Below are 21,774 nucleotides of genomic sequence, written 5' to 3'. Positions count from 1 at the left end.
AAAATTTTTTTTAATGTTTTTATTTATTTTTGAGAGAGCATGAGTGAGGTAGGGGCAGAGAGAGAGGGAGACACAGAATCTGAAGCAGGCTCCAGGCTCTGAGCCATCAGCACAGAGCCTGATGCGGGCTTGAATTCATAAACCTCAAGATCACGACCTGAGCCGAAGTTGAGCACTTAACTGACTGAGCCACCCAGGTGCCCCTAAAACACATTTTTAGAAGAGTAGCTTAAAATGGAATAAATTCTATTTTTACTTTTACTTTTGTTTCCTGCACATCAGGTAAAAGCCATTGTTATTTAATTCTAGCAGGATAAAGAACACTTGTGCAGAGATGTTTTTTCACCAGTTTTCCCTTTATTTCCTCAATTAATTAAGCATTTTGGCTCAGTTTGATTAATGGTTATGAGCACCTTTATTTATATGCCTCTGTCTGATATTGAATTCTCTAAGATGGAGTAGATACTGTGGAAAGTTATGGTCTCTTTAGAAAAAGTTTAGGGACACTTGGGTGGCTCAGTCAGTTATGGATCCGACCTCCTCTCAGGTCATGATCTCACTGTTTGTGAGTTCGAGTCCCGCATCAGGCTCTGTGCTGACAGCTCAGAGCCTGGAGCCTGCTTCAGATTCTGTGTTTCCCTCTCCCTCTGTCTCTCCCCTGCTCGCGTTCTGTCTCTCTTTCTCTGTCAAAAGTAACCATTAAAAAAAATTTTTTTTTAACGTTTTAAAATAAAGTTTAGAGTTACTCTGCCTCTGGGTTAAGGTCGACAATAAAATTGTTGACAGTACTTCTGTGGATATATTGAATATTGAGCAGATGTAGTTGGTGGATTTTGTATATGCATAAGAGAAGGAATATATTATTCTATTTCCTTGATTATAAACATGCCATGTATTCTAATGCTGCTTCACATTTTTAGTTTTTTCAAATGGAATCTCCCATAAATCAATTTGATCAATTGGTGATTTTTTTTTAATGTGAAGTTGTTAATAAATTGATAGTTTGTCTGGCTTTCAGTAGATGCTATTTTAGAATCAGGGCAGTGAGGTTATATCTCAGTCTAGTAATGGGAATTTCACATCATTTATTTCATTTAATTCTCACAACAACTCCATTTTACAGGAGAGAAAAATATAGTTCCCGGTTAAAAACCTGATTACTTATTAGTGGAAGAACAAGAACTTAAAACTTTAAATCCAGTGTGCTTTCCAAATAACTGTTTTTAACTTAGGGAGCACCTGTGAAAGATCTTGCAACTTAATACAGAAAACTTTAGCTAATACAAATGACAGTGGTAACTCATTCCATGCAAATGTTTCTGACAGTTGGGTATATCTTTTCATACAGGAGAGTAAGTGTTAGAGTGAGCATTGAACTACAATCAGTTTCTAATCCAGTTCACAGAAAGGTTGGTATTAATTTCTTTTGAAACACATTTTTTCTTTTTTTAAAAATATAATTTCTGTACATTATAATTATTTTTGTTCTTTAAGAATATGAGGTCTTTTGTTACACTCACCTTGCCTTTTAGTTTTGGGCCCGTTTGTAACTTGCAAATCTGGAGTGATAGAATCTACAAAGACAGTGATTGAGAGATTATTATACCATATGTTTCTGAAGCATACAGGAAGAATTGGGGATTGGGAGAATTGGGGGTTAAGTTTTCCCAATGCACTTATAAGTTGCTAGAATATATATTTTGCTACCCTGTAGAATTGGCATTTCATGGTGTAAATGTGAGAATAGAATGAATTGAAGCACTGCAGGGATATAGTTTTTTGAATCTTTGCCTTTTGAAGGGAGGCATTTAGAGCATCAGTCCTATGTGATCTTCAAAAGACTGAGTCATTAACAGTGATGTGGATACAGAATAGATGACTAAGAAATACAGCATCTATTTTCTTTGTGTCAGAGCTTTCCTTACACATGAAGATTCAAGGACCTTGTAGTATTATTAGTAGTAGTAGTTTCAGTTTTTAATAGCATTTTGGGTGGATTTCAGGAAGTACCTAAGTAGAAGCTGCTTTAAGAACAGGACCTTCTGAGGCAGAGCACATACCTAGATTGCGAATTTTCTGGGGTAGAGATGATATATTTCTTACATGTTAATTCCTTAGACCTGCTGTACCTCTTCATTTCCTAACTGCTCATAAGTGGTATAGATTTTTCTAGAACTCTACCCTAACAGTTCCTCAGTAGACACGAGTAGATTCTATTTCGAAGTGGGAGCTTATTCTTAACCTCACTTCTTTATTAGGCCTCCATCATCTTGTTGCCATGCCTGTTTTCCTTACATTATTCACTGAAGTATGTAATTTCTGTGTACTTCTGTATCCGTTTTTGCTATGGTGGTGCTCCACCACACTGTAAATTTACATAGAAAGTGGTCTTTATGAAAGACATTCACTTCATTTGAAACTGAAAACAGATGGGCTTCCACGTCAACCGCCACCTGGAGTAGGAATAGGCCCTCAGAATGAAGCCTTGGCAACTTGTTACTTGATACCCCTGCCCTCTGCCTGAGAGACGAATGCTCCTTTTCTAGGATAGATCGTTGGCTTGTCATTTCAGCTGATGTGTTGCCACTTTGGAAGTATCAATTAACTTGGGAAAAACTGAAAATATAATTGAATATGATATGGTCAGTGATTGAGTGTTTTTGTCATGGTATAGTACAGCAAGGACTGGGTCTCAATTTTCCTAAGAGGATGATAGTCCTTAACTTCAATTCTGGCATTTAATTAGTTTTTATAGACCCCCACAAGGATCCCATGGAGCAGAATATCTACCCCTGTTTAAGAATCTTAAGTCTTTTAAAGACTGATGAAAAACCCAGCAGCACCAAAAAACAAAGTCATCTGAAGTATAATGGTGACACATTGTTGTTACTGGATAATTTTACTTCTAAGAAGGAAGGAATTAGGCTAAAAGCCAGATCTATTGAAAACATTAAAAATAACAATCTTTCTTTTAGGATTTAGTTATCCGTCTGACTGATGATACCGATCCATTTTTTCTGTATAACCTTGTTATATCTGAGGAAGATTTTCAGAGGTAATTAAATTTGTTTTTCTGGTTTTTTTTTTTTTTTTTTAACCTTTTATTACTTTTGAGAGAGAGAGCGCGGGCTTGCTTGTGCGAGTGGGGGAGGGGCAGAGAGAGAGGGAGACAGAATCCGAAGCAGGCTCCAGGCTTTGCGCTGTCAGTCAGAACAGAGCAGGACACAGGGCTCAAATCCATGAACTGTGAGATCATGACCTGAGCCAAAGTCAGACGCTCAACCGACTGAGCTACCCGGGCGCCCCAGGATGTTTTTGAAAGTAAATATTTCATATCTTATCAGAGTTCTGCTTAAAACAGCCCAGAGTTTTGGAGCTTTAGCTAAGTATATTGACCTTTTCCTTCCCATTGAATGAATTCTATAAAAATCAAAGTTCCCTAGCTCAGTTTTTGATTATAATGCATGTTCAGTAAATAAAAAAAGACTATTTCAGGGTTTTAATTACAATTAAAAATAGTAATTAAATTTTTAAAATTCTCTTTTCTTCTGTATAGTTTAAAATTCCAACAAGGCCTTCTGGTAGACTTCTTAGCTTTCCCACAAAAATTTATAGATCTTCTTCAGCAATGTACTCAAGAACATGCCAAAGAAATTCCAAGGTAAGTCTCATGAGAGCTCTATATCATTAAAATTCTCTCAAGACAAACTCTTCTTTGTAAGCCAAATTGATGGCAAAATATTTTCTATGTGTTAAAAGTATCTCTGTCTATTTTTAAAACTGGGTTTAGGGCTCTATTAAATATCAACTTTTAAGGAATCATGATTAAAATCAGAAATATTTACCCCTTAATTTTCATGTCTTGACAGAGCCATTAAAATTATCTGAAATATTTAACATCATCAAGTATGTGTTTTTATAATGAACTTGGAGAATAAGATTTTGGTTTGTGTATATTCATATATACATATGTATACATGCATATATATTCATATATTCATATACACATATGAAAATGTGTATATTCGTGTGATGCTAAAGCCTGGTCCTTTCATTGTAAAATTCACCAACCTTTTATCTATTGGTGTCATCAGTTGATGATTGTTTGAATCAATTATTTTATTAGGAACTACAAAGTTATGCATTTCTAATTCTGCCATTCTTTTTATACTTACTAGGTATAATTTTTTTATAAAGAACCTTTCTTCATCTGTTTGGGGTATTTGATTACTCTGAAAATTCATATAGAAAAGGATAAATACTAAATTCTTTTAAATTGTCAATTTTTAGAGTAAAGAGTTGTTATTCTAGTTACTACGTGCTTTCAGTGAGTTTTGTTTTTATATTTTCATCTTTCATAATGAACTCTTGGACATTTATATATTCACTGTTTCAGTTATTTCTTTTTCTGTTTCTTGCCCAATTTTTCCGTTTTACTATTTACATCAGTTTATCCACTTTAACCATTGGGAGTCCTTTCATGTTGGCCCCTGTGATTTCTATATGCCCCCTTTCCTGACACTTCTAATCATTTCTGATGCGCTGGAGCTTATGATTCAATGGGAAAGTTTCACTGTCTCATAAGTATTGTTATATTGTGACACTTTTCTTTTCAAAGGTTTTTGCTGCAGTTAGTTTCTCCAGCACCTATTTTGGATAACTCACCTGCCTTTTTAAATGTGGTAGAGACAAATCCTTTTAAGCATCTTACACACCTCTCACTAAAACTTTTACCTGGAAATGATGTGGAAATAAAGAAGTTTTTAGCCAGCTGTTTGAAAAGTAGCAAGGTAAGATTTAAATTTATTTTTTAAAAAATAAATGCCAAAAGTCTCTGATAAATCACTGAAAAGCTATATTGCTATTAGTTTTTGTTTTCAGAGTGAAATGTTTTTAAATGTCTAGTAAATTTTTGTAACATGTAAGGGATTTATTTTATTTTATTGGTTGTTTATTTGTTATTTTTAGTCAAGATATAGTGAGGTTAGAACTGGACTAAAAATTGAAAAACTAGGTGCCATCATTTTTATTAATTTTATGTAATCTGAGGTAGTTCACTTAAGGTGTTGATGGTTTTATCAATTTGTAGATAAGTATGGAGATATCTACTACCCTATTGCACTTATCTCAAATGAGGAAAGATGTGTGAAAGTGGTTTGAGAATTACAAAGTGCTCTTTAACTTTGTAAGGTATATGTAGCAAAGAAGCAACATTGGGATGCCTCTTAATAGTTTTCACAAAGTCTTTAGTCAAATGCTATAGATTAGTGCATCTCAAACTTTGGTGGTACACAAATCTTCTAGGCATCTTGCTCATTCAGAGTGAGTCAGAAGGTTTGAGGTGGAACCTAAAATTCTGTATTTTTAACAAACTCCCAGGGTGATGCTGACACTATATTTTGCTATACTTTGAGTAGCACAGCTATAGATGATTAAATTGTAAACTGCTTAATTTTACTATTTTTATAAATAGGAAGAAAAATTATCATTGATGCAATCACTAGATGATGTTACTAGGCAACTGAAATTCACACAAAAGGTAATTCAGATTTCATTTTGTCTTTGTATGTCATCCAAACATTGGCTCTGAATTGCTTCTTGAATCCTGTCCAGGCTTTTGTGTATTAATTTTTAAAAGTATGTTACTTTTGGATTCCTTCTCCTTTTGACATCCTTCCCCTACTAGTAAATTGTCTTAATCTGATGCTTTCTCTGATATTTGATTCCATACAAACATTTCTGTTAACTTCAGTATATGACACATTCCTTCCAAGTCTTCATTAAATATATATACCTGTCACGTTACTTCTTCACTCTTTTATTCACCTCATTCCTCCTGTCGAAAATAACTTTTCAGTTCACATCTTCTAAACCTCTTTTCCGTACTTGTGTTATGAATTATTTTGATAGGCTTACCATCATTTTAGTCATAGCTACAATCTTTTTGCCCATACTCCTTGAAACTGAGGACCAAAGTATCTGATAAGTGGCATGACTTCAGGCAGAAATTGTCCTGCACAACATAGCCCATCTAGGAAACCTGTGTTACTGGGTTTTAGGTGTATATATGAACCACTCCTTATGACTGACTTGCTCTACCCTGGGTAGACATTTATTTCTTAATATCAGAGGAGAGGATTTGGTGGTGAAGAGCCAAGTTTAACTAAAAGGTTAAAGATAGTTAAGCTTGACTTCTGGGCTGTGCTAACTCTAAAATTGCTTTTATTCTAATCTTGATTTCCTCAAATTAAAAATTCTGTGTAGGAAAAGGCTTTGAGTATATTTTGGAAAGCTGTGATTCCTTTTCTTTAATATCCTTTGTAAATATTGCCATGTTCTAAGCTAATAACATTCACAAAACTTTATTAATATTTTGTATTGAACTCTAATACAGACCTTATCAGAAAAAGTGCAAGAATTAGATAAGTTACAGAATGAATGGGCATCACACACAGCTGCATTGTCAAATAAACATTCCCAGGAACTAACAAATGAGAAAGAAAAGGCCTTGCAGGTATGAACATTAAAAGAAAATAGAAAATTATTTTTTTGTTGCTGTTATTTTGTTAGTTGTAAAAGTAATTATGCTTGGTTTAATATGTTCAAACATTACAGAAGTATGTGAAAAATTAAGTTTCTCGTTATGTCTTAATATCCAGAAATAATTTATAAACTTTTTGATATATGTTTTCTAGACTTGTCTCTTGATATGTAAATAATGTCATTTAAAAATATATATTTGTAAGTTTAGAAATATGTAAATCATGATTGTATACACCTAGTGGGTTTTTGTTTTATTCTGTGCTAATGAGGTCCTACAGTATATATTGATTGTAACTTTTTTTTCATGTAACATGACACCATAGATCATTCTTTTTAAGTATTCTTTTTTAGTGGCTGCATAGTATGAATTATTTGGATATAACATGAATTATTTAACTACTTACCTAAGTGATGGACATTTCAATGTGTCAGTATCTTGGCTAACACGAATACTACAGTGAATGTTCTTTGTTCCTAGAAGGGAGATTGCAGTATACCCATATAAGGTATTAATGGATGTTGTAGATTTGCCAGCCACGTCATACCAAATGGAATGTAAAAGATAGTGTATGATAGTACTTATTTCCCCATATTCTTTTTTTTTATTATTAAGCTTTAAATTTTAATTCCAGTGTACTTAACATACAGTGTTATATTATTTTCAGGTATATGTGCAGTATAGTGACTCAACAGTAATATACATTACTCGGTGACCATGAAAAGTGTTTCTTTACTCTCCTTCACCTGTTTCACCTATCTGCTTCTGTACCTCCCCTCAGATAACTCAATTTGTTCTCTATAATTAAGGGTCTCTTTCTTGGTTTGTCTGTCTTTTTTTTACCTTTGTCCATTTGTTTTGTTTCTGATATTCTACATATGAGTGAAATCATATGGTATTTGTCTTTTTCTGACAGACTCACTTTGCTGAGCATTATATTCTGGCTCCATCCATGTTGTTGCAAATGGCAAGATTTCATTCTTTTTTATGGCTGAATGATATTCCATTGTATGTATATGCCACATCTTTATCCATTCATCTATTTTTTTGTTTTATTTTACTATTTAAAAAAAAAATTTTTTTTAACGTTTATTTATTTTTGAGACAGAGAGAGAGAGAGAGAGCATGAATGGGGGAGGGTCAGAGAGAGGGAGGCACAGAATCTGAAACAGGCTCCAGGCTCTGAGCTGTCAGCACAGAGCCCAACGCGGGGCTCGAACTCATGGACTGCGAGATCATGACCTGAGCCGAAGTCGGACGCTTAACCGACTGAGCCACCCAGGTGCCCCTTTACTATTTTTTTAATATGCAATTTATTGTCAAATTGGTTTCCATACAACACCCAGTGCTCATCCCAACAGGTGCCCTCCTCAATACCCATCACCCACTTCCCCCTTCCTCCCACCCCCCCATCATCTATTGATAGATACTTTGGTTGCTTCCATAATTTGGCTGTTATAAATACTGCTGCAATAAACATAGGGTGCATATATCCTTTGGAATTAGTGTTTTTGTATTCTTTGGGTAAATACCTGGTAGTGTGATAACTGGATTGCAGGGTAGTTCTATCTTGTTTTTTTTTTAAGTTTATTTATTTCTTTAGTAATCGCTACACCCAACCTGGAGCTCGAACTCATGACCCAGAGATCAAGAGTCTCATGCTCTTCTGACTGAGCCTGCCAGGTGCCCATGTGGGCGGCTTTATTTTTAATTTTTTGAGAAACCTCCATACTCTTTTCACCTTGTCTGCACCATTTTGCATTCCCAGCAACAGTGCAACAGGGTTCCTTTTTCTCCACTTCCTCATCAGCACTTGTTTCTTGTGGTTTCAGTTGTAACCATTCTGACAGGTGTGTGAGAGGATATCATTATGCTTTCGATTTAGGTTTCCTTAATGAATGATGTTGAGCATCTTTTCATGTGTCTGTTGGCCATTTGTCTTCTTTGGAGAAATGTCTGTTCATGTCTTCTGTCCATGTTTTCATTGGATTGTGGTTGTGTGTGTGTGCGTGTTGAGTTGTATCGGTTCTTTATATATTTTGGACACTAACCCTTTATATATCATTTGCAAATATCTTCTCCTATTCAGTAGGTTGCCTTTTAGTTTTATTGTTTCCTTTGCTCTGTGGAAGCTTTTTATTCTGATGTAGTCCCAATAGTTTATGTTTGCTTTTATTTCCCTTGCCTCAGGAGACCTATCTAGAAAAATGTTGACAGCCAGTGTCAGAGAAATTATTGCCTGTGCTCTCTTCTAGGATTGTTATGGTTTCAGGTCTCACATTTAGGTCTTTAATCCATTTTGAGTTTATTTTTGTGTATGGTGGAAGAATATGGTCCAGTTTCATTCTTTTGCATGTGACTGTCCAGTTTCTCAATACCTTTTATAGGAAAGACTGTTTTTCTCCCATTGGACATTGTCTCCTGCTTTGTCATAGAATAATTGACTGTAGGGGCGCCTGGGTGGCTCAGTTGGTTGGGCGTCCGACTTCGGCTCAGGTCACGATCTCGCTGTCCGTGAGTTCGAACCCCGTGTCGGGCTCTGGGCTGATGGCTCAGAGCCTGGAGCCTGCTTCCGATTCTGTGTCTCCCTCTCTCTCTCTGCCCCTCCCCCGTTCATGCTCTGTCTCTGTCTCAAAAATAAATAAACGTTAAAAAAAAAAGAAACTGAGGGTTGATGGGGGGGGGAGAGGAGAGGGTGGGTGATGGGTATTGAGGAGGGCACCTTTTGGGATGAGCACTGGGTGTTGTATGGAAACCAATTTGACAATAAATTTCATGTATAAAAAAAAGAATAATTGACTGTATAATCATGGGTTTATGTCTGGGCTTTCTGTCCTGTTCTTTTGATCTTTGTGTCTGTTTTTATGCCAATACCATTCTGTTTTGATTACTACAGCTTTGTAATATAATTTGAAGTCAGAATTGTGATACCTTCGGGTTTTTTTTTTTTTCTTCTAGATTGTTTTGGCCATTCAGGGTCTTTTGTGTTTCCATGCAAATTTTAGGAGTATTCTAGTTCTGTGAAAAATGGTGTTGGTATTTTGATAGGATGGCATTTAATGTGTAGATTGCTTTGGGTAGTATGGGCATTTTATTTCTTTATTTTTAAAGTTTATTTTGAGAGAGAGAGAAAGTGGATGCGAACAGAGGAGGGGCAGAGAGACAGAGAGAGAGAGAGAGTCCCAAGCAGGCCCTCCTCTGTCAGCCCAGAGCCCGAAGCAGGGCTTGGCCCCACGAACCTCAGGGTCATGACCCTGAGCTGAAATCGGGAGTTGGATGCTTAACCAGCTGAGCCACCCAGGTACTCCAGTATGGACATTTAAATAGTATTTGTTCTTCCAGTCCATGAGCGTGGAATATCTTTCCATTTGTTTCTGTTATCTTAAGGTTCTTTCATCAGTGTTTTATAGTTTTCAGAATATAGGTCTTTCACTTCCTTAAGTTTATTCCTAAGTGTCTTATTTTTGATGCAATTGTAAATGAGATTGCTTTCTTAATTTCTCTGTCTGTGCTTCATTATTAGTGTATAGAAATGCAGTGGAAGGGTGCCTGGGTGGCTCAATTGGTTAAGTGTCCAACTCTTGATTTCATCTCAGGCCTTCACCTCAGGGTCATGAGTCCAAGCCCCATGTTGGGCTGTGCACTGGGTGTGGGGAGAAAAGCAAAAAGAAATGCAATGCATTTCTGTATGTGGATTTTGTGTGCTGTGACCTTACTGAATTCATTTATTCATTTATCAGTTCTAGTAACTTCTGGTGGAGTCTTCCAAGTTTCTATATATAGTATCATGTCATCTGCAAGTAATGAAAAGTTTTACTTCCTTACTAATTTGGATGCCTTTTATTCCTTCCATCTTGTCTGATTTCTGTGGCTAAGACTTCCAGTACTATGTTGAATAAAAGTGGTGAGATTGGACATCCTTGTGTTGCTCCTGTTCTAAGGTGGAAAGCTTAGTTTTTCACCATTCAGTATGATATTAGCTGTGAGTTTTTCGTATATGGTCTTTATTATGTTGAGGTACGTTTCATTCTAAACATAATTTTGTTGAGGGTTTTTATCATGAATGGATCTTGTACTTTGTTAAATGCTTTTTTTGCGTCTATGACATGATTATATGGTTTTATCCTTTCTGTTATTGATGTGATGTGTTACATTGATTTGTGAATTTGAACCACTCTTGCAACCCAGGATTAAATCCTGCTTGATTGTGGTGGAATGATTGTTTTTTTTTTTTTTGTTTTGTATTTTTTTTTTTTTTTTTTTTTTTAATTTTTTTTTTTTTCAACGTTTATTTATTTTTGGGACAGAGGAGAGACAGAGCAGTGAACGGGGGAGGGGCAGAGACGAGAGGGAGACACAGAATCGGAAACCAGGCTCCAGGCTCTGAGCCATCAGCCCAGAGCACGACGCGGGGCTCGAACTCACGGACCCGCGAGATCGTGACCTGGCTGAAGTCGGACGCTTAACCAAACTGCGCCACCCAGGCGCCCCGAATGATGTTTTTTAATGTATTGTTGGATTTGGTTTGCTAGTATTTTTGTTGAGGAATTTTGTATCTATGTTCATCAGAGATAATTGGCTTGTAATTCTCTTTTTTTGTAATACATATCTGTATCTGGTTTTGGTTACAGGGTAAACACAGGCCTCCTAAAATGAATTTGGAAGTTTTCCTTCCTCTTCTGGGTTTTGGAATAGTTTGAGAAGAACAGGTATTCATACTCTTTAAATATTTGGTTGAATTTACCTATGAAGCCATCTCGTCCTGGACTTTTATTGGAATTTTTTGATGACTGATTCAATTTCATTGTAGGTGATCAGTTGTTTCAATTTTTCTTTTTCTTCCTGATTCAGTTTTGGGATATGAAAAGGGTTTTTAGAGTTTATCCATATCTTCTAGGTTGTACACTTGTTGGCATATAGTTTTCCATGTCTTTTATAACCCTTTGTATTTTGTTTTATTGGTTATTCTCCTTTTCATTTCTAATTTTTTTTTTTTAAGTTTCTATGTTGTTTATTTCTGCTCTAATTGTTTTTTTTTTCTTTTGAGAGAGAGAGTGCTTGCACGCAAGCGGGGAAGGGGCCAGAGAGAGAAGTAGAGAGAGAATTTCAGGCAAGCTCTGTGCTGTCAGCATGAAGCCAAATGCAGGGCTTGAGATCATGACCTGAGCTGAAACCAAGAGTCTGTGCTCAATCAACTGAGCCATCCAGGCACCCTCTGATCTAATCTTTATTATTTCTTTCCTTCTACTTGTTGGGATTTGTTTGTTCTTTGTCTCATTTAGGTGTAAGGTTAGGTTGTTTATTTGGGATTTTCTTGCTTCTTGAGGTAGGGCCTGTATTGCTTGCTATAAACTTCCCTCTAGAACAGTTTTTGCATTCATCCCAAAGATTTTTGAACACATTTTGTTTTCCATTTTCATTTTTCCTCCATGTAATTTTCAATATCTGCTTCATTCTTGGTGTCCCATTCATTGTTTACTAGCATGTTATTTTAACCTTTATGTATATCTGCGATCTTTCCAATTTTTCTTTGATTCTAATTTCATAATTAGAAAAGATGAATGGAACAACTTCCGTCTTTTTGAATTAATTGAGACTTACTTTGTGGTCTAATATGTGATCCTATTCTGGAACAGTTTTTTTTTTTTTTTTTTTTTTTTTTTTTTTTTTTAAATTTTTTTTTTTCAACGTTTATTTATTTTTGGGACAGAGAGAGACAGAGCATGAATGGGGGAGGGGCAGAGAGAGAGGGAGACACAGAATCGGAAACAGGCTCCAGGCTCTGAGCCATCAGCCCAGAGCCCGACGCGGGGCTCGAACTCACGGACCGCGAGATCGTGACCTGGCTGAAGTCGGACGCTTAACCGACTGCGCCACCCAGGCGCCCCATGGAACATGTTTTATGTGAAAAGAATTTTTATTCTGTTTCCAGATGGAATGTTTGGATATATCTGTTAAATCCATTTTGTCCAATGTGTCATCCAAAGCCACTGTTTCCTTGTTGGTACTGTTTGGATGATCTGTTCATTGATGTAAGTGGGATGTTAAAGTCCTTTAATATTACTGTATTGCTATCAATTAGCTCCTTTATGTTATTAGCTGCTTTTATGTATTTGGATATTTTCATGTTGGGTGCATAAATATTTACAGTTTTCATATCTTCTTGTTGATTGGTCTCCTTAATGATAAATCATGTCCTTCTTTGTCTCTTGTTACAGTCTTGTTTTAAAGTGGAATACCAGGGGCTCCTGAGTGGCTCAGTTGGTTAAGCATCTGACTTCAGCTCAGGTCATGATTTCACAGTTCATGAGTTTGAGCCCTGTGTTGGACTCTGTGCTGACAGCTCAGAGCCCTGGAAGCCTGCTTAGGCTTCTGTGTCTCCCTCTCTCTCTGCTGCTTTCCTGCTCATGCTCTGTCTCTCAAAAATAAATAAAGATTAAAAACAAAATTAAAAAAAAAAAAGTGACATAACCAGTTTACACTGACATTCTGGGCGTGCATGATAGTACTTAATAAATGTGCACTTTTCATATGCATATTGACCACTTGAGTATCTCATGAAATTCAAGAATTTCTTGTTTGCTCAAATCTTTAGCCCATTTTAATTTTATTATATATTTTTAAAATATATATTTATTTGACGAGAGATGGTGCATGATGTGGGGTGTGGCAGAGAGTGAGGGAAAGAAAAGAATCCCAATCAGAGTCCACAGTGTCAGTGCAGAGCCCTACATGGAGCTCTATCCTGTGAATTGTGAGATCACATGACCTGAGATGAAACAAGAGTTGGATGCTTAAACTGACTGAGCCCCCAGGTGCCCCTCACCCATTTTTAAATTGGACTTTTAGTATTTGCTTATTGATTTGTATAGGACTTTTTGCATATTCTTGACATGAGTCCTTTTGTCTGATATATGCATTGTGAATATTTTTCGGTCTGGCTTGCCTTTTTTCATTTCTGTATGGTATAAAGTAGGGATGTTATATCTTTATTATTGTATCATATAAACATCTACTCCCACCCTGTTTTTGCCTTTTACTATTCTCTTTTGTTGTATATAGTTCTTTTTATTTTAATCAGTCTTTTATGGTTTAAAGCTTCATTTCATGTTTGGTCGCCTCTGCCACCCAAAGGCTATGAGAGATTTTCCTCCAGTATTTTCTTTTAATACTTTCATAGTTCTTTTTGTTGTATTTAACTTTTTTTGTTTTTACTTTTTTAATGTTTTTATTCATTTTTGAGAGAGAGACAGCAGTTGCATCCACAAATGTGCATGAATGGGGGAGGGGCAGAGAGAGAGAGGGACAGAGGATCTGAAGCGGGCTCTGTGCTGACAGCAGTGTAGCCTGAGGCCGGGCTTGAACTCACAAACCATGAGATCATGATCTGAGCTGAAGTCAGATGCTCAGCCAAACTAAGCCACTTGGTGCCCCTGTCGTATTTAACTTTTTAATTTGTTTTGGAGTATATTTTTGTGGAGTGCAGTATAAGATAGGTATTTTTTTTTTAACACAAAGTTAGTCATTGTTATAATACCATATATTATTCCACTTATTTATTTATTTATTTATTTATTTTTTTACTTAAAAAAATTTTTTTTTTCAACGTTTATTTATTTTTGGGACAGAGAGAGGACAGAGCATGAACGGGGAGGGGCAGAGAGAGAGGGAGACACAGAATCAGAAACAGGCTCCAGGCTCTGAGCCATCAGCCCAGAGCCTGACGCGGGGCTCGAACTCACGGACCGCGAGCATCGTGCCCTGGCTGAAGTCGGACGCTTTAAACCGACTGCGCCACCCAGAGCGCCCATATTCCACTTATTTAAAATGCAACTGTTAATATATATAGTAAATTCCTTTGTGTATTTTAGCTTGTTTCTGGGTATTAGGGAGACCTAATATCTTTTGCAATTTTTCTTATCCAGTAGCAAGAATATATTTTATTTATTCAGGTCTTATTTTGTTTAAAACAGGCTTATAGTTTACTTTTATTTCCCTCTGTCTCCTTTCTTTTTTTCTTTTCCAGTTCTTATTAAATGTTGCCTAGAGACTTTACAGTTTTTTGCTGTATAAAATTGGACCATCTATGCCCCACCAGTGTGATAATTTTGTTTGTTGCTGATGGATATTAATGTCACCACCCATTATTGTGGATTATATTTGCATAGCCTAATAGTTTTGAAGCTGATTCTCTTAGGTTTTTCAGGTAGATATGCAATATATAAAAATGTGAGGGGTGCCTGGGTGGCTCAGTTGGTTGAGTGTTTGACTTCACCTCAGGTCATGATCTCACGGTTAGTGAGTTTGAGTCCCACATCAGGCTTTGTGCTGACAACTTGGAGCTTGGAGCCTGTGCTGTCTCTCTCTGTCCCTCCCCTCCTCATGCTCTGTCTGTCTCTCTCTCAAAAATAAATTAACATTAACAAAATGTGAATTTATGTTTTCTTAGTATTAATGTCTTTTTTCCTCTCATACAGAGAAATGCTAAATAATAGTGGAATACTTTCTTCATTCCATTCTTTTTTTGGTAAATAACTTAAAATATCTCCCATTAGCAATGATGTTTGTTCTGTGTCTGAAAAAGTTTTCTTTTGTTCCTTCCAATTAAAGAGTTTTAATTCAAAGAGTGCTAAGTCAGATAAAGTGATTCGGGGGGATTTAATCAAGTGATCATATCATTTTTTTTCACTTTTATCTAATAATGTAATAAATGATAATGGATTTTTTGGGGCGCCTAGGTGCTTCAGTCGATTAAGCATCTGACTCTTGATTTCAGCTCAGTTCATGATCTCATGGTTCTTGAGTTTGAGACCTGCACTGGGCTCCTGGCTGACAGTGCAGTTCCTGCTTGGGATTCTGTCTTTCTCCCTCTCCCTCTGCCCCTTCCTGGAGTTCTCTCTTTTGCTCTTTCTTTCACTTTCTTTCTTTCCTTCTTTCTCTTTCTCTGAAAATAAAGACACTTAAAAAAAAGGATAAGTGGATAAGTGTGGAACCATCTTTGAATTCATAGAATAATACTTAGTCAAAGAGATATTTAGTATCTCGTTGAATCAATCTATGAACACTTAATATAGGACATTTGTATTTACATTTGACCCTTCAACAGCATGGGGGTTAGTAGTGCCAACCTTGCCTTGCAGTTGAAAATCCACCTATAACTTGACTCCCCAAAAACTTAATACCTAATAGCCTACTGTTGACTGACAGCCTTACCAATAATATAAACAGCACATATTTTGTATTTTATATGTATTAAATACTATGTTGTTACTATAAAGTAAGCTAGAGGAAAGAAGATAATAAGAAAATTATAAGGAGCGGGCACCAGGGTGGCTCAGTCAGTTATGCATCCGACTTTGGCTCAGGTCAAGGTCTCACGGTTCATGAGTTTGAGCCCCACATCAAGGCTCTCTGCTGTCAGCACAGAGCCTGTTTTAGATCCTCTGTCCCCCTCTCTTCTCTCTCTGTCCCTCCCTTGCTTGTGCTCTCACTCTCCTCTCTAAAATAAGTTAAAAATGTTTAAAAAATTATAGGAAGAGAAAACACGTGTACAATACTGTAAAAAAAAATACACATGTAAGTGGATCTGCACAGTTCAAAAGCTGTGTTCAAGCGTCACCTGTATATTTATAGTGAATGTTGGTCTGAGATTATCCTTTTTCTGAAACCCTAGTCTGCATGTTAAAATTATGGACTATAGACTATTTTGTTAGAATTATGCTAGTGTCATGAAATGAGAACATTTTCCAGTTTTCTCTATGCTTTGGAACAGTCAGAAAACAAGGAACTATCTGTTCCTTGAAGGTTCGAATAGGAATTATAGCCTCTTATCAAGTGGATCTAGTGCCTTTTTGAGGCATTTATCTTTAGGTTCTTTTCCCATTTCCTCCATGATCTTGGTCTGCTTGGATTTTTTTTATCATTCTTTAGTTTTGCTAATTTTTATTTCCTTAAAGAGCCATGTATTTCATCCTGTGTGTTTAAATGTATTAGTACAATATCATACACATTGTTATGATATTTAAAATCTTTGTATCATTTCTCATATGTTCTTAATTTGTTTTGTCTTTTTTTTTTTTTTTTTTTGGTAGAATATATGAATGGGGGAGAGGGGCAGAGAGAGAGGAGACCGAGAGAGAGAGAGAGAGAGAGAATGAATCTTAAGCAGGCTCCACTCCCAGCATGTGGTCCAATGCAGGGCCCAAATGGGATCCTGACCTGAGCGGAATCTAGTTGGAGGCTCAACCTCAGCGGACTGAGCCAGCCAGATCCTCCTTGTCTTTTTTTTTTTTTATTAAATTTAATTAATTAAAAAGAATTTTTTTTTTTAACGTTATTTATTTTGAGACAGAGAGAGACAGAGCATGAACGGGGGAGGGTCAGAGAGAGAGGGAGACACATAATCTGAAACAGGCTCCAGGCTCTAAGCTGTCAGCACAGAGCCCGACGCGGGGCTTGAACTCACGGACTGCAAGATCATGACCTGAGCTGAAGTCGGACGCTCAACCAACTGAGTCACTCAGGTGCCCCTAATTTATTTATTTTTTAATGAGACTGGATGGTTTGTTTTTTGGCCTTTTTGAAGAATGCGTTTTTCATTTTATTCTATACTGTTTTTTTCCTTGTTCACTAATTTCATTTCAATTTTTTTTGGTTGTTTTCAAATTCTAGAAATGCACTTACAAGTACGTTTGTTTATGACTCCAAAGTGACTGAGAGAGTTGTTTGTATTCGTTATTTGTTACTACATATTCTAATAGGATTGTGAATCAGTTCTTTGAGACTTTAAAATCGTACCATTCTTCTCTTCCTGCTGATACTATATAGGCAGTGCTTTTAAATTTTTAGTGTGCATCAGAATCACCTGCATTAAACAGTAGAAAATGTAAATGTTGCCCTATCCCTCACACTTCCTTCTTTTTTTTTTTTTTAAACAAAAAACTCCGAAATTCTAATGGTCACTGGGATAAAACCAGTTCTTTACTGCCTTTATTGCCTTCGATGTGTTTGCTTACCTTTGACAGTTACAGTTAGCATCTTTACCAGTTATTCTCTTTATTCTTCTTGATTGCTCTTTCAGTGTTTTTTCCAGCACTGCATTTTCAGTCGTTTGTGAACTTCTTCTGTTTTATCAATATCTATTTTCCCTTCTCCTCTCCTTTCCGTTTTTTAAAAAAATGAGGGAATTTTAAAGTAGTTACATAAGATTCTCCAAGTGTTTTATGAGGGAGACACTCCCCTGTTCCTGTAGGAATTTTTGAATAGGGACAACTTGTCTGGAATGCAGTTTTGGAACTTGCATCAAGTTTTATATTTGTTTACATTTTTTTGAGCTGAGATTGATCATAAGGAAATAATCCAAATTTTGGATGTATGTCTGCATATAAAAGCAATCATAGTTTTATATCTAATTGTGAAAAATTGGAAAGTCCATGTCCATAGTAATGCAGAGTTTAAATGAATTATGGTATATCCATGGAATGGAATATTATGCAGCTATTAAAGTGTTTATAGAGTGTTTTAGTGGTATGAGAAGGTATAAATGCTAAAGGAATAAGAATCATGATTAAATTGTATAAGTGGCTTAGTCTTCATTAGTTAAATGTGTTTATTGTGTGTATGGGTGATGTCAGTATAAATTTATTAGGAACATATCTGAGTATTTTCACAATCAGAAAAATATACTGTATTTTTGAAAGGTATTTAGGATTTGATAGTGTTCATCAATAGAAGTTATTAAGATAGGCTTGTAGTATGATTCAAACAGGCACAAGATTACATATTTATTACCATGTTCAAATTTTATCATGGCATAGGGGTGCCTGCTGGCTCTGTCAGAAGAGTGTGTGATTCTTGATCTCAGGGTTGTGAGTTCAGGCTCCACACTGGATATAGAGACTACTTAAAAATAAAATCTTAAATAGATTTTATCATGGGTAAAACATAGCTACTAAATGTAAGACTGAACTAATGAACAATACCTTGTCGATTTTATAAATTTAGGACTTTTTTTAATTATAAAAAATATATACTGTTGTACAAAAGTGAAATAATATAATGGTATTTAAAGTGAATACTGAAAATTCCCTGTGTATCCGCTTATTTACTTTTAACACAAATAGGTTCATACTATACTATTTTGGAGTTTTTTAACGTAATCATGTCATTCTTCCCTTAACTTGAAGACTATTACTTCTAAATGTATGTGGGTTTAAGAGAAGCAGAAATTAAGAACAAGATCATAATGGTAAATTTGCCTTTGTTGGCCTTTCTCCTTCATGAAATCCATAATTGAAAATAGAGCCTCTGAAACAGGGAAATTTTATAATTATATAGAACAACTAAGATATTTTTTTCTTCAAATCTTCCTGTGTGTGTGTGTGTGTGTGTGTGTGTTTTAATTATGGTACTATATTTTTATATAATAGGCACAGGTACAATGTCAACAGCAGCATGAACAACAGAAAAAAGATTTAGAAATCCTCCATCAACGAAACATCCAGCAGCTACAAAACAAATTATCTGAGTTAGAAGCGGCTAATAAGGACCTAATGGAAAGAAAATATAAAGGAGACTCTACGATCAGAGAACTGAAAACAAAACTCTCTGGTGTTGAAGAGGTATTGAACTTTGAGTTTGTTCCCCCCACCACCAATTTAAAATAGTGTTTTAATTTGGTGACTTTATTACTTGTGTGCATGGTGTTTCTCTAATGCTTTGCAAGGCCCTCTTGGTGGTGTTAGGGTAATCAGTTCAGACAAATGCAAAAAATTGAGAATCTGAAATCTGATAGAAAATGATAATTCAGAACAGAACTGAGGTAAAATTCGATATTTTTAGTTAAGGTTTTGAGGGGTAGGTCATTGGCACAGTGATCAGTGTACTTTTAATATCCTCACAGTGTCTATGGGTCCGTATACTCAGCGTTGACAGGACTGGTTCTTTCAGCCTACCTAACATACCAAACAACTATATGAAGTTGTGTCTAATAATAATAATGATAGTTTATTAGTAATGATATTAGCTACGTTTACTGAACACATGCTATGTGACAGGCACTGTGTAACTATTTTACATATAGTAAACCATTTAATTTTCGTAACAATTCTTTTATTTATTTATTTTTAATTTTTTAATTTTTTTTTTTTTCCAATTCTCTTAAAGAAGGTACTATTATCGCCATCTGATAAACTAAGGCACAGAAAAGTTAAGTATCTTGCCCAAGGTCACATAGCCAGTAAGTAGAAGAGAAAGGATTGGAACCTCTATTATTTGCTTGTCTTTAGAACTCCCTTGTTCTTTCAGTCAACAGAGACATTTCTTAAATCTTGCTATAGTGACACATTGTTGATGCTTTGGCCCTGATGATAGACTCCTTCCTAGCATTATTATACATTAATGTCATGAATTAATCAGAAAACGTAGATTTTGTTAAATCTATCGTATATTTTTAAAATTTTTTTAATGTTTGTTTATTTTTGAGAGAGAGTGGGGGGGAGGGGCAGAGAGAGAGAGGGAGACACAGAATCCAAAGCAGAAACACAGAGTGGGGGAGGGGCAGAGAGAGAGAGAGGGAGACACAGAATCCAAAGCAGGCTCCAGGCTCTGAGCTGTCAGCACAGAGCCCCACACGGGGCTCGAGCCCACAAGCTGTGAGATCATGACCTGATCTGAAGTCCGATGCTTAACCGATTGAACCACCCCAAGTCTATCATATTTAAAGATCACCAGTGTTACTTGGGCTCATGACACTTCCCATTCCATTTCACCAGTCTCTTGTGCTTAGGAAACTCTAAAGCCTGACTTGATGCTCACTGCCATTTATTATTTAGTATGTACCAGGCATTATGGTAAGCAAGGTGCATTAGGGTTCTTATGAAGATTAAGTGAAGTAATTGATGAAGTGTTAATTCTGTTTTACAAATGAGGGAGCTGAGATTTAGGTTAAAATAATTCCTAAGATTACACAGAAGAACCTAGATTTGTATTCAGATCCAGCAGAGTCTGCTTCTAAAACCACTATGGCATAATACTATAAAATTATTTTGTAAAGTTTTTGTTATGAAAGTTATGTAGGAATACTATATATACAAGACTTGTGTATACTGGCGTATTTGGTGATATTAGCTGATTCGGGAGTGATCTGCCCTAGATTTTTAATAACCCATTTTTAATTAACAATTATGTTTGCTTGTTTTTGTTTTATTTTTTTATTTATTTATTTATTTATTTATTTATTTTTAATATGAAATTTATTGACAAATTGGTTTCCAGCTTGTTTTTGTTTTAAAGAGTGAACCAAGAGGGAATCCAGAAGTGTTAACAAATTTATTGACATGGAAAGATATTTGTAATATTTAAAGAAGTTAGATTATAAAACTGCACAGTGTGAGCACTTTCTAAAAAAAATCCGTGTATATAAAAAGAGCAAAATGTTAACTCTAGGTCATAGCTGTCATCCTTGGCTACCCTTCGGATCAGTTGGAGAATGCTCAAATGCCCTAGTGCCCAGGACATACCTCATACTAACTGTAAATAAGACTCTCTTGGGGAGGGTACCAGGCACCAGTAGTTTTTAAAGCTTCCTAGGTGATTTCAATATGCATAGTAGCTTGAGAACCACCGCTTATGTGGTAGAATGATAGGGCTTTTTATTTAGTTATTTATTTTATGTTTTTGAAATTCTGTTATAATGGGTGTTTATGACAAATGATTTTTTTAAAGTGTAAATATCAAGATACCAAAAAATCCTTGTTACTAGTTTTTTAGAGTTGTAATTTATTCATAAATGAGGATTATTTTCCTTGTTGTCATTGAATTAGATAGTAGTATATTTTACAATTATTATTCAAATCTACAAGTTACATATACCTTTAGAGGGATATCCAAATCCTTTTTTAAAAAATCAATACTAGAACTTTAAAATTATTAAAGGTATTTTTAAAATATTTTAAACATCTTAATTATAAATAACCACAGTGGGCCAACTTCTCTTTTTTATGCTGCATCATTTTTTTTCTTTCTGTAGGAGCTCCAGCGGGCTAAGCAAGAAGTCCTCTCTTTGCGAAGAGAAAATTCTACCCTAGATGCTGAATGCCATGAAAAAGAAAAGCATATTAATCAGCTACAAACAAAAGTGGCTGTTTTAGAACAGGAAATCAAGGATAAGGACCAGCTTGTTTTAAGAACAAAAGAAGCATTTGATACAATCCAGGAACAAAAGGTCTATTTAA

General features: G+C 35.6%; 1 protein-coding gene across 2 annotated transcripts in view; it reads left to right on the top strand.

Moving 5' to 3' along the window:
- The window catches only part of SASS6 (SAS-6 centriolar assembly protein), a 59,094-nt gene that overhangs the window by 9,313 nt on the left and 28,007 nt on the right, over nucleotides 1-21,774 (top strand). The window contains exons 2-9 of one of the 2 annotated variants that reach the window (XM_030324319.2): nucleotides 1,349-1,409; nucleotides 2,976-3,055; nucleotides 3,557-3,661; nucleotides 4,619-4,790; nucleotides 5,474-5,539; nucleotides 6,395-6,514; nucleotides 18,970-19,161; nucleotides 21,570-21,764. In XM_030324319.2, coding sequence (XP_030180179.1) covers nucleotides 1,349-1,409; nucleotides 2,976-3,055; nucleotides 3,557-3,661; nucleotides 4,619-4,790; nucleotides 5,474-5,539; nucleotides 6,395-6,514; nucleotides 18,970-19,161; nucleotides 21,570-21,764 — 991 coding nt within the window. The remainder of the gene's footprint in view (nucleotides 1-1,348; nucleotides 1,410-2,975; nucleotides 3,056-3,556; nucleotides 3,662-4,618; nucleotides 4,791-5,473; nucleotides 5,540-6,394; nucleotides 6,515-18,969; nucleotides 19,162-21,569; nucleotides 21,765-21,774) is intronic. The other variant, XM_030324320.2, reaches the window with a different exon arrangement.

The sequence above is a fragment of the Lynx canadensis genome, chromosome C1 (genome assembly GCF_007474595.2).
Source record: "Lynx canadensis isolate LIC74 chromosome C1, mLynCan4.pri.v2, whole genome shotgun sequence".
Classification (NCBI taxonomy): Eukaryota; Metazoa; Chordata; class Mammalia; order Carnivora; family Felidae; genus Lynx; species Lynx canadensis.
The sequence above is the reverse complement of the archived record's forward strand: the minus strand, read 5'-3'. Positions and strand labels throughout refer to the sequence as shown.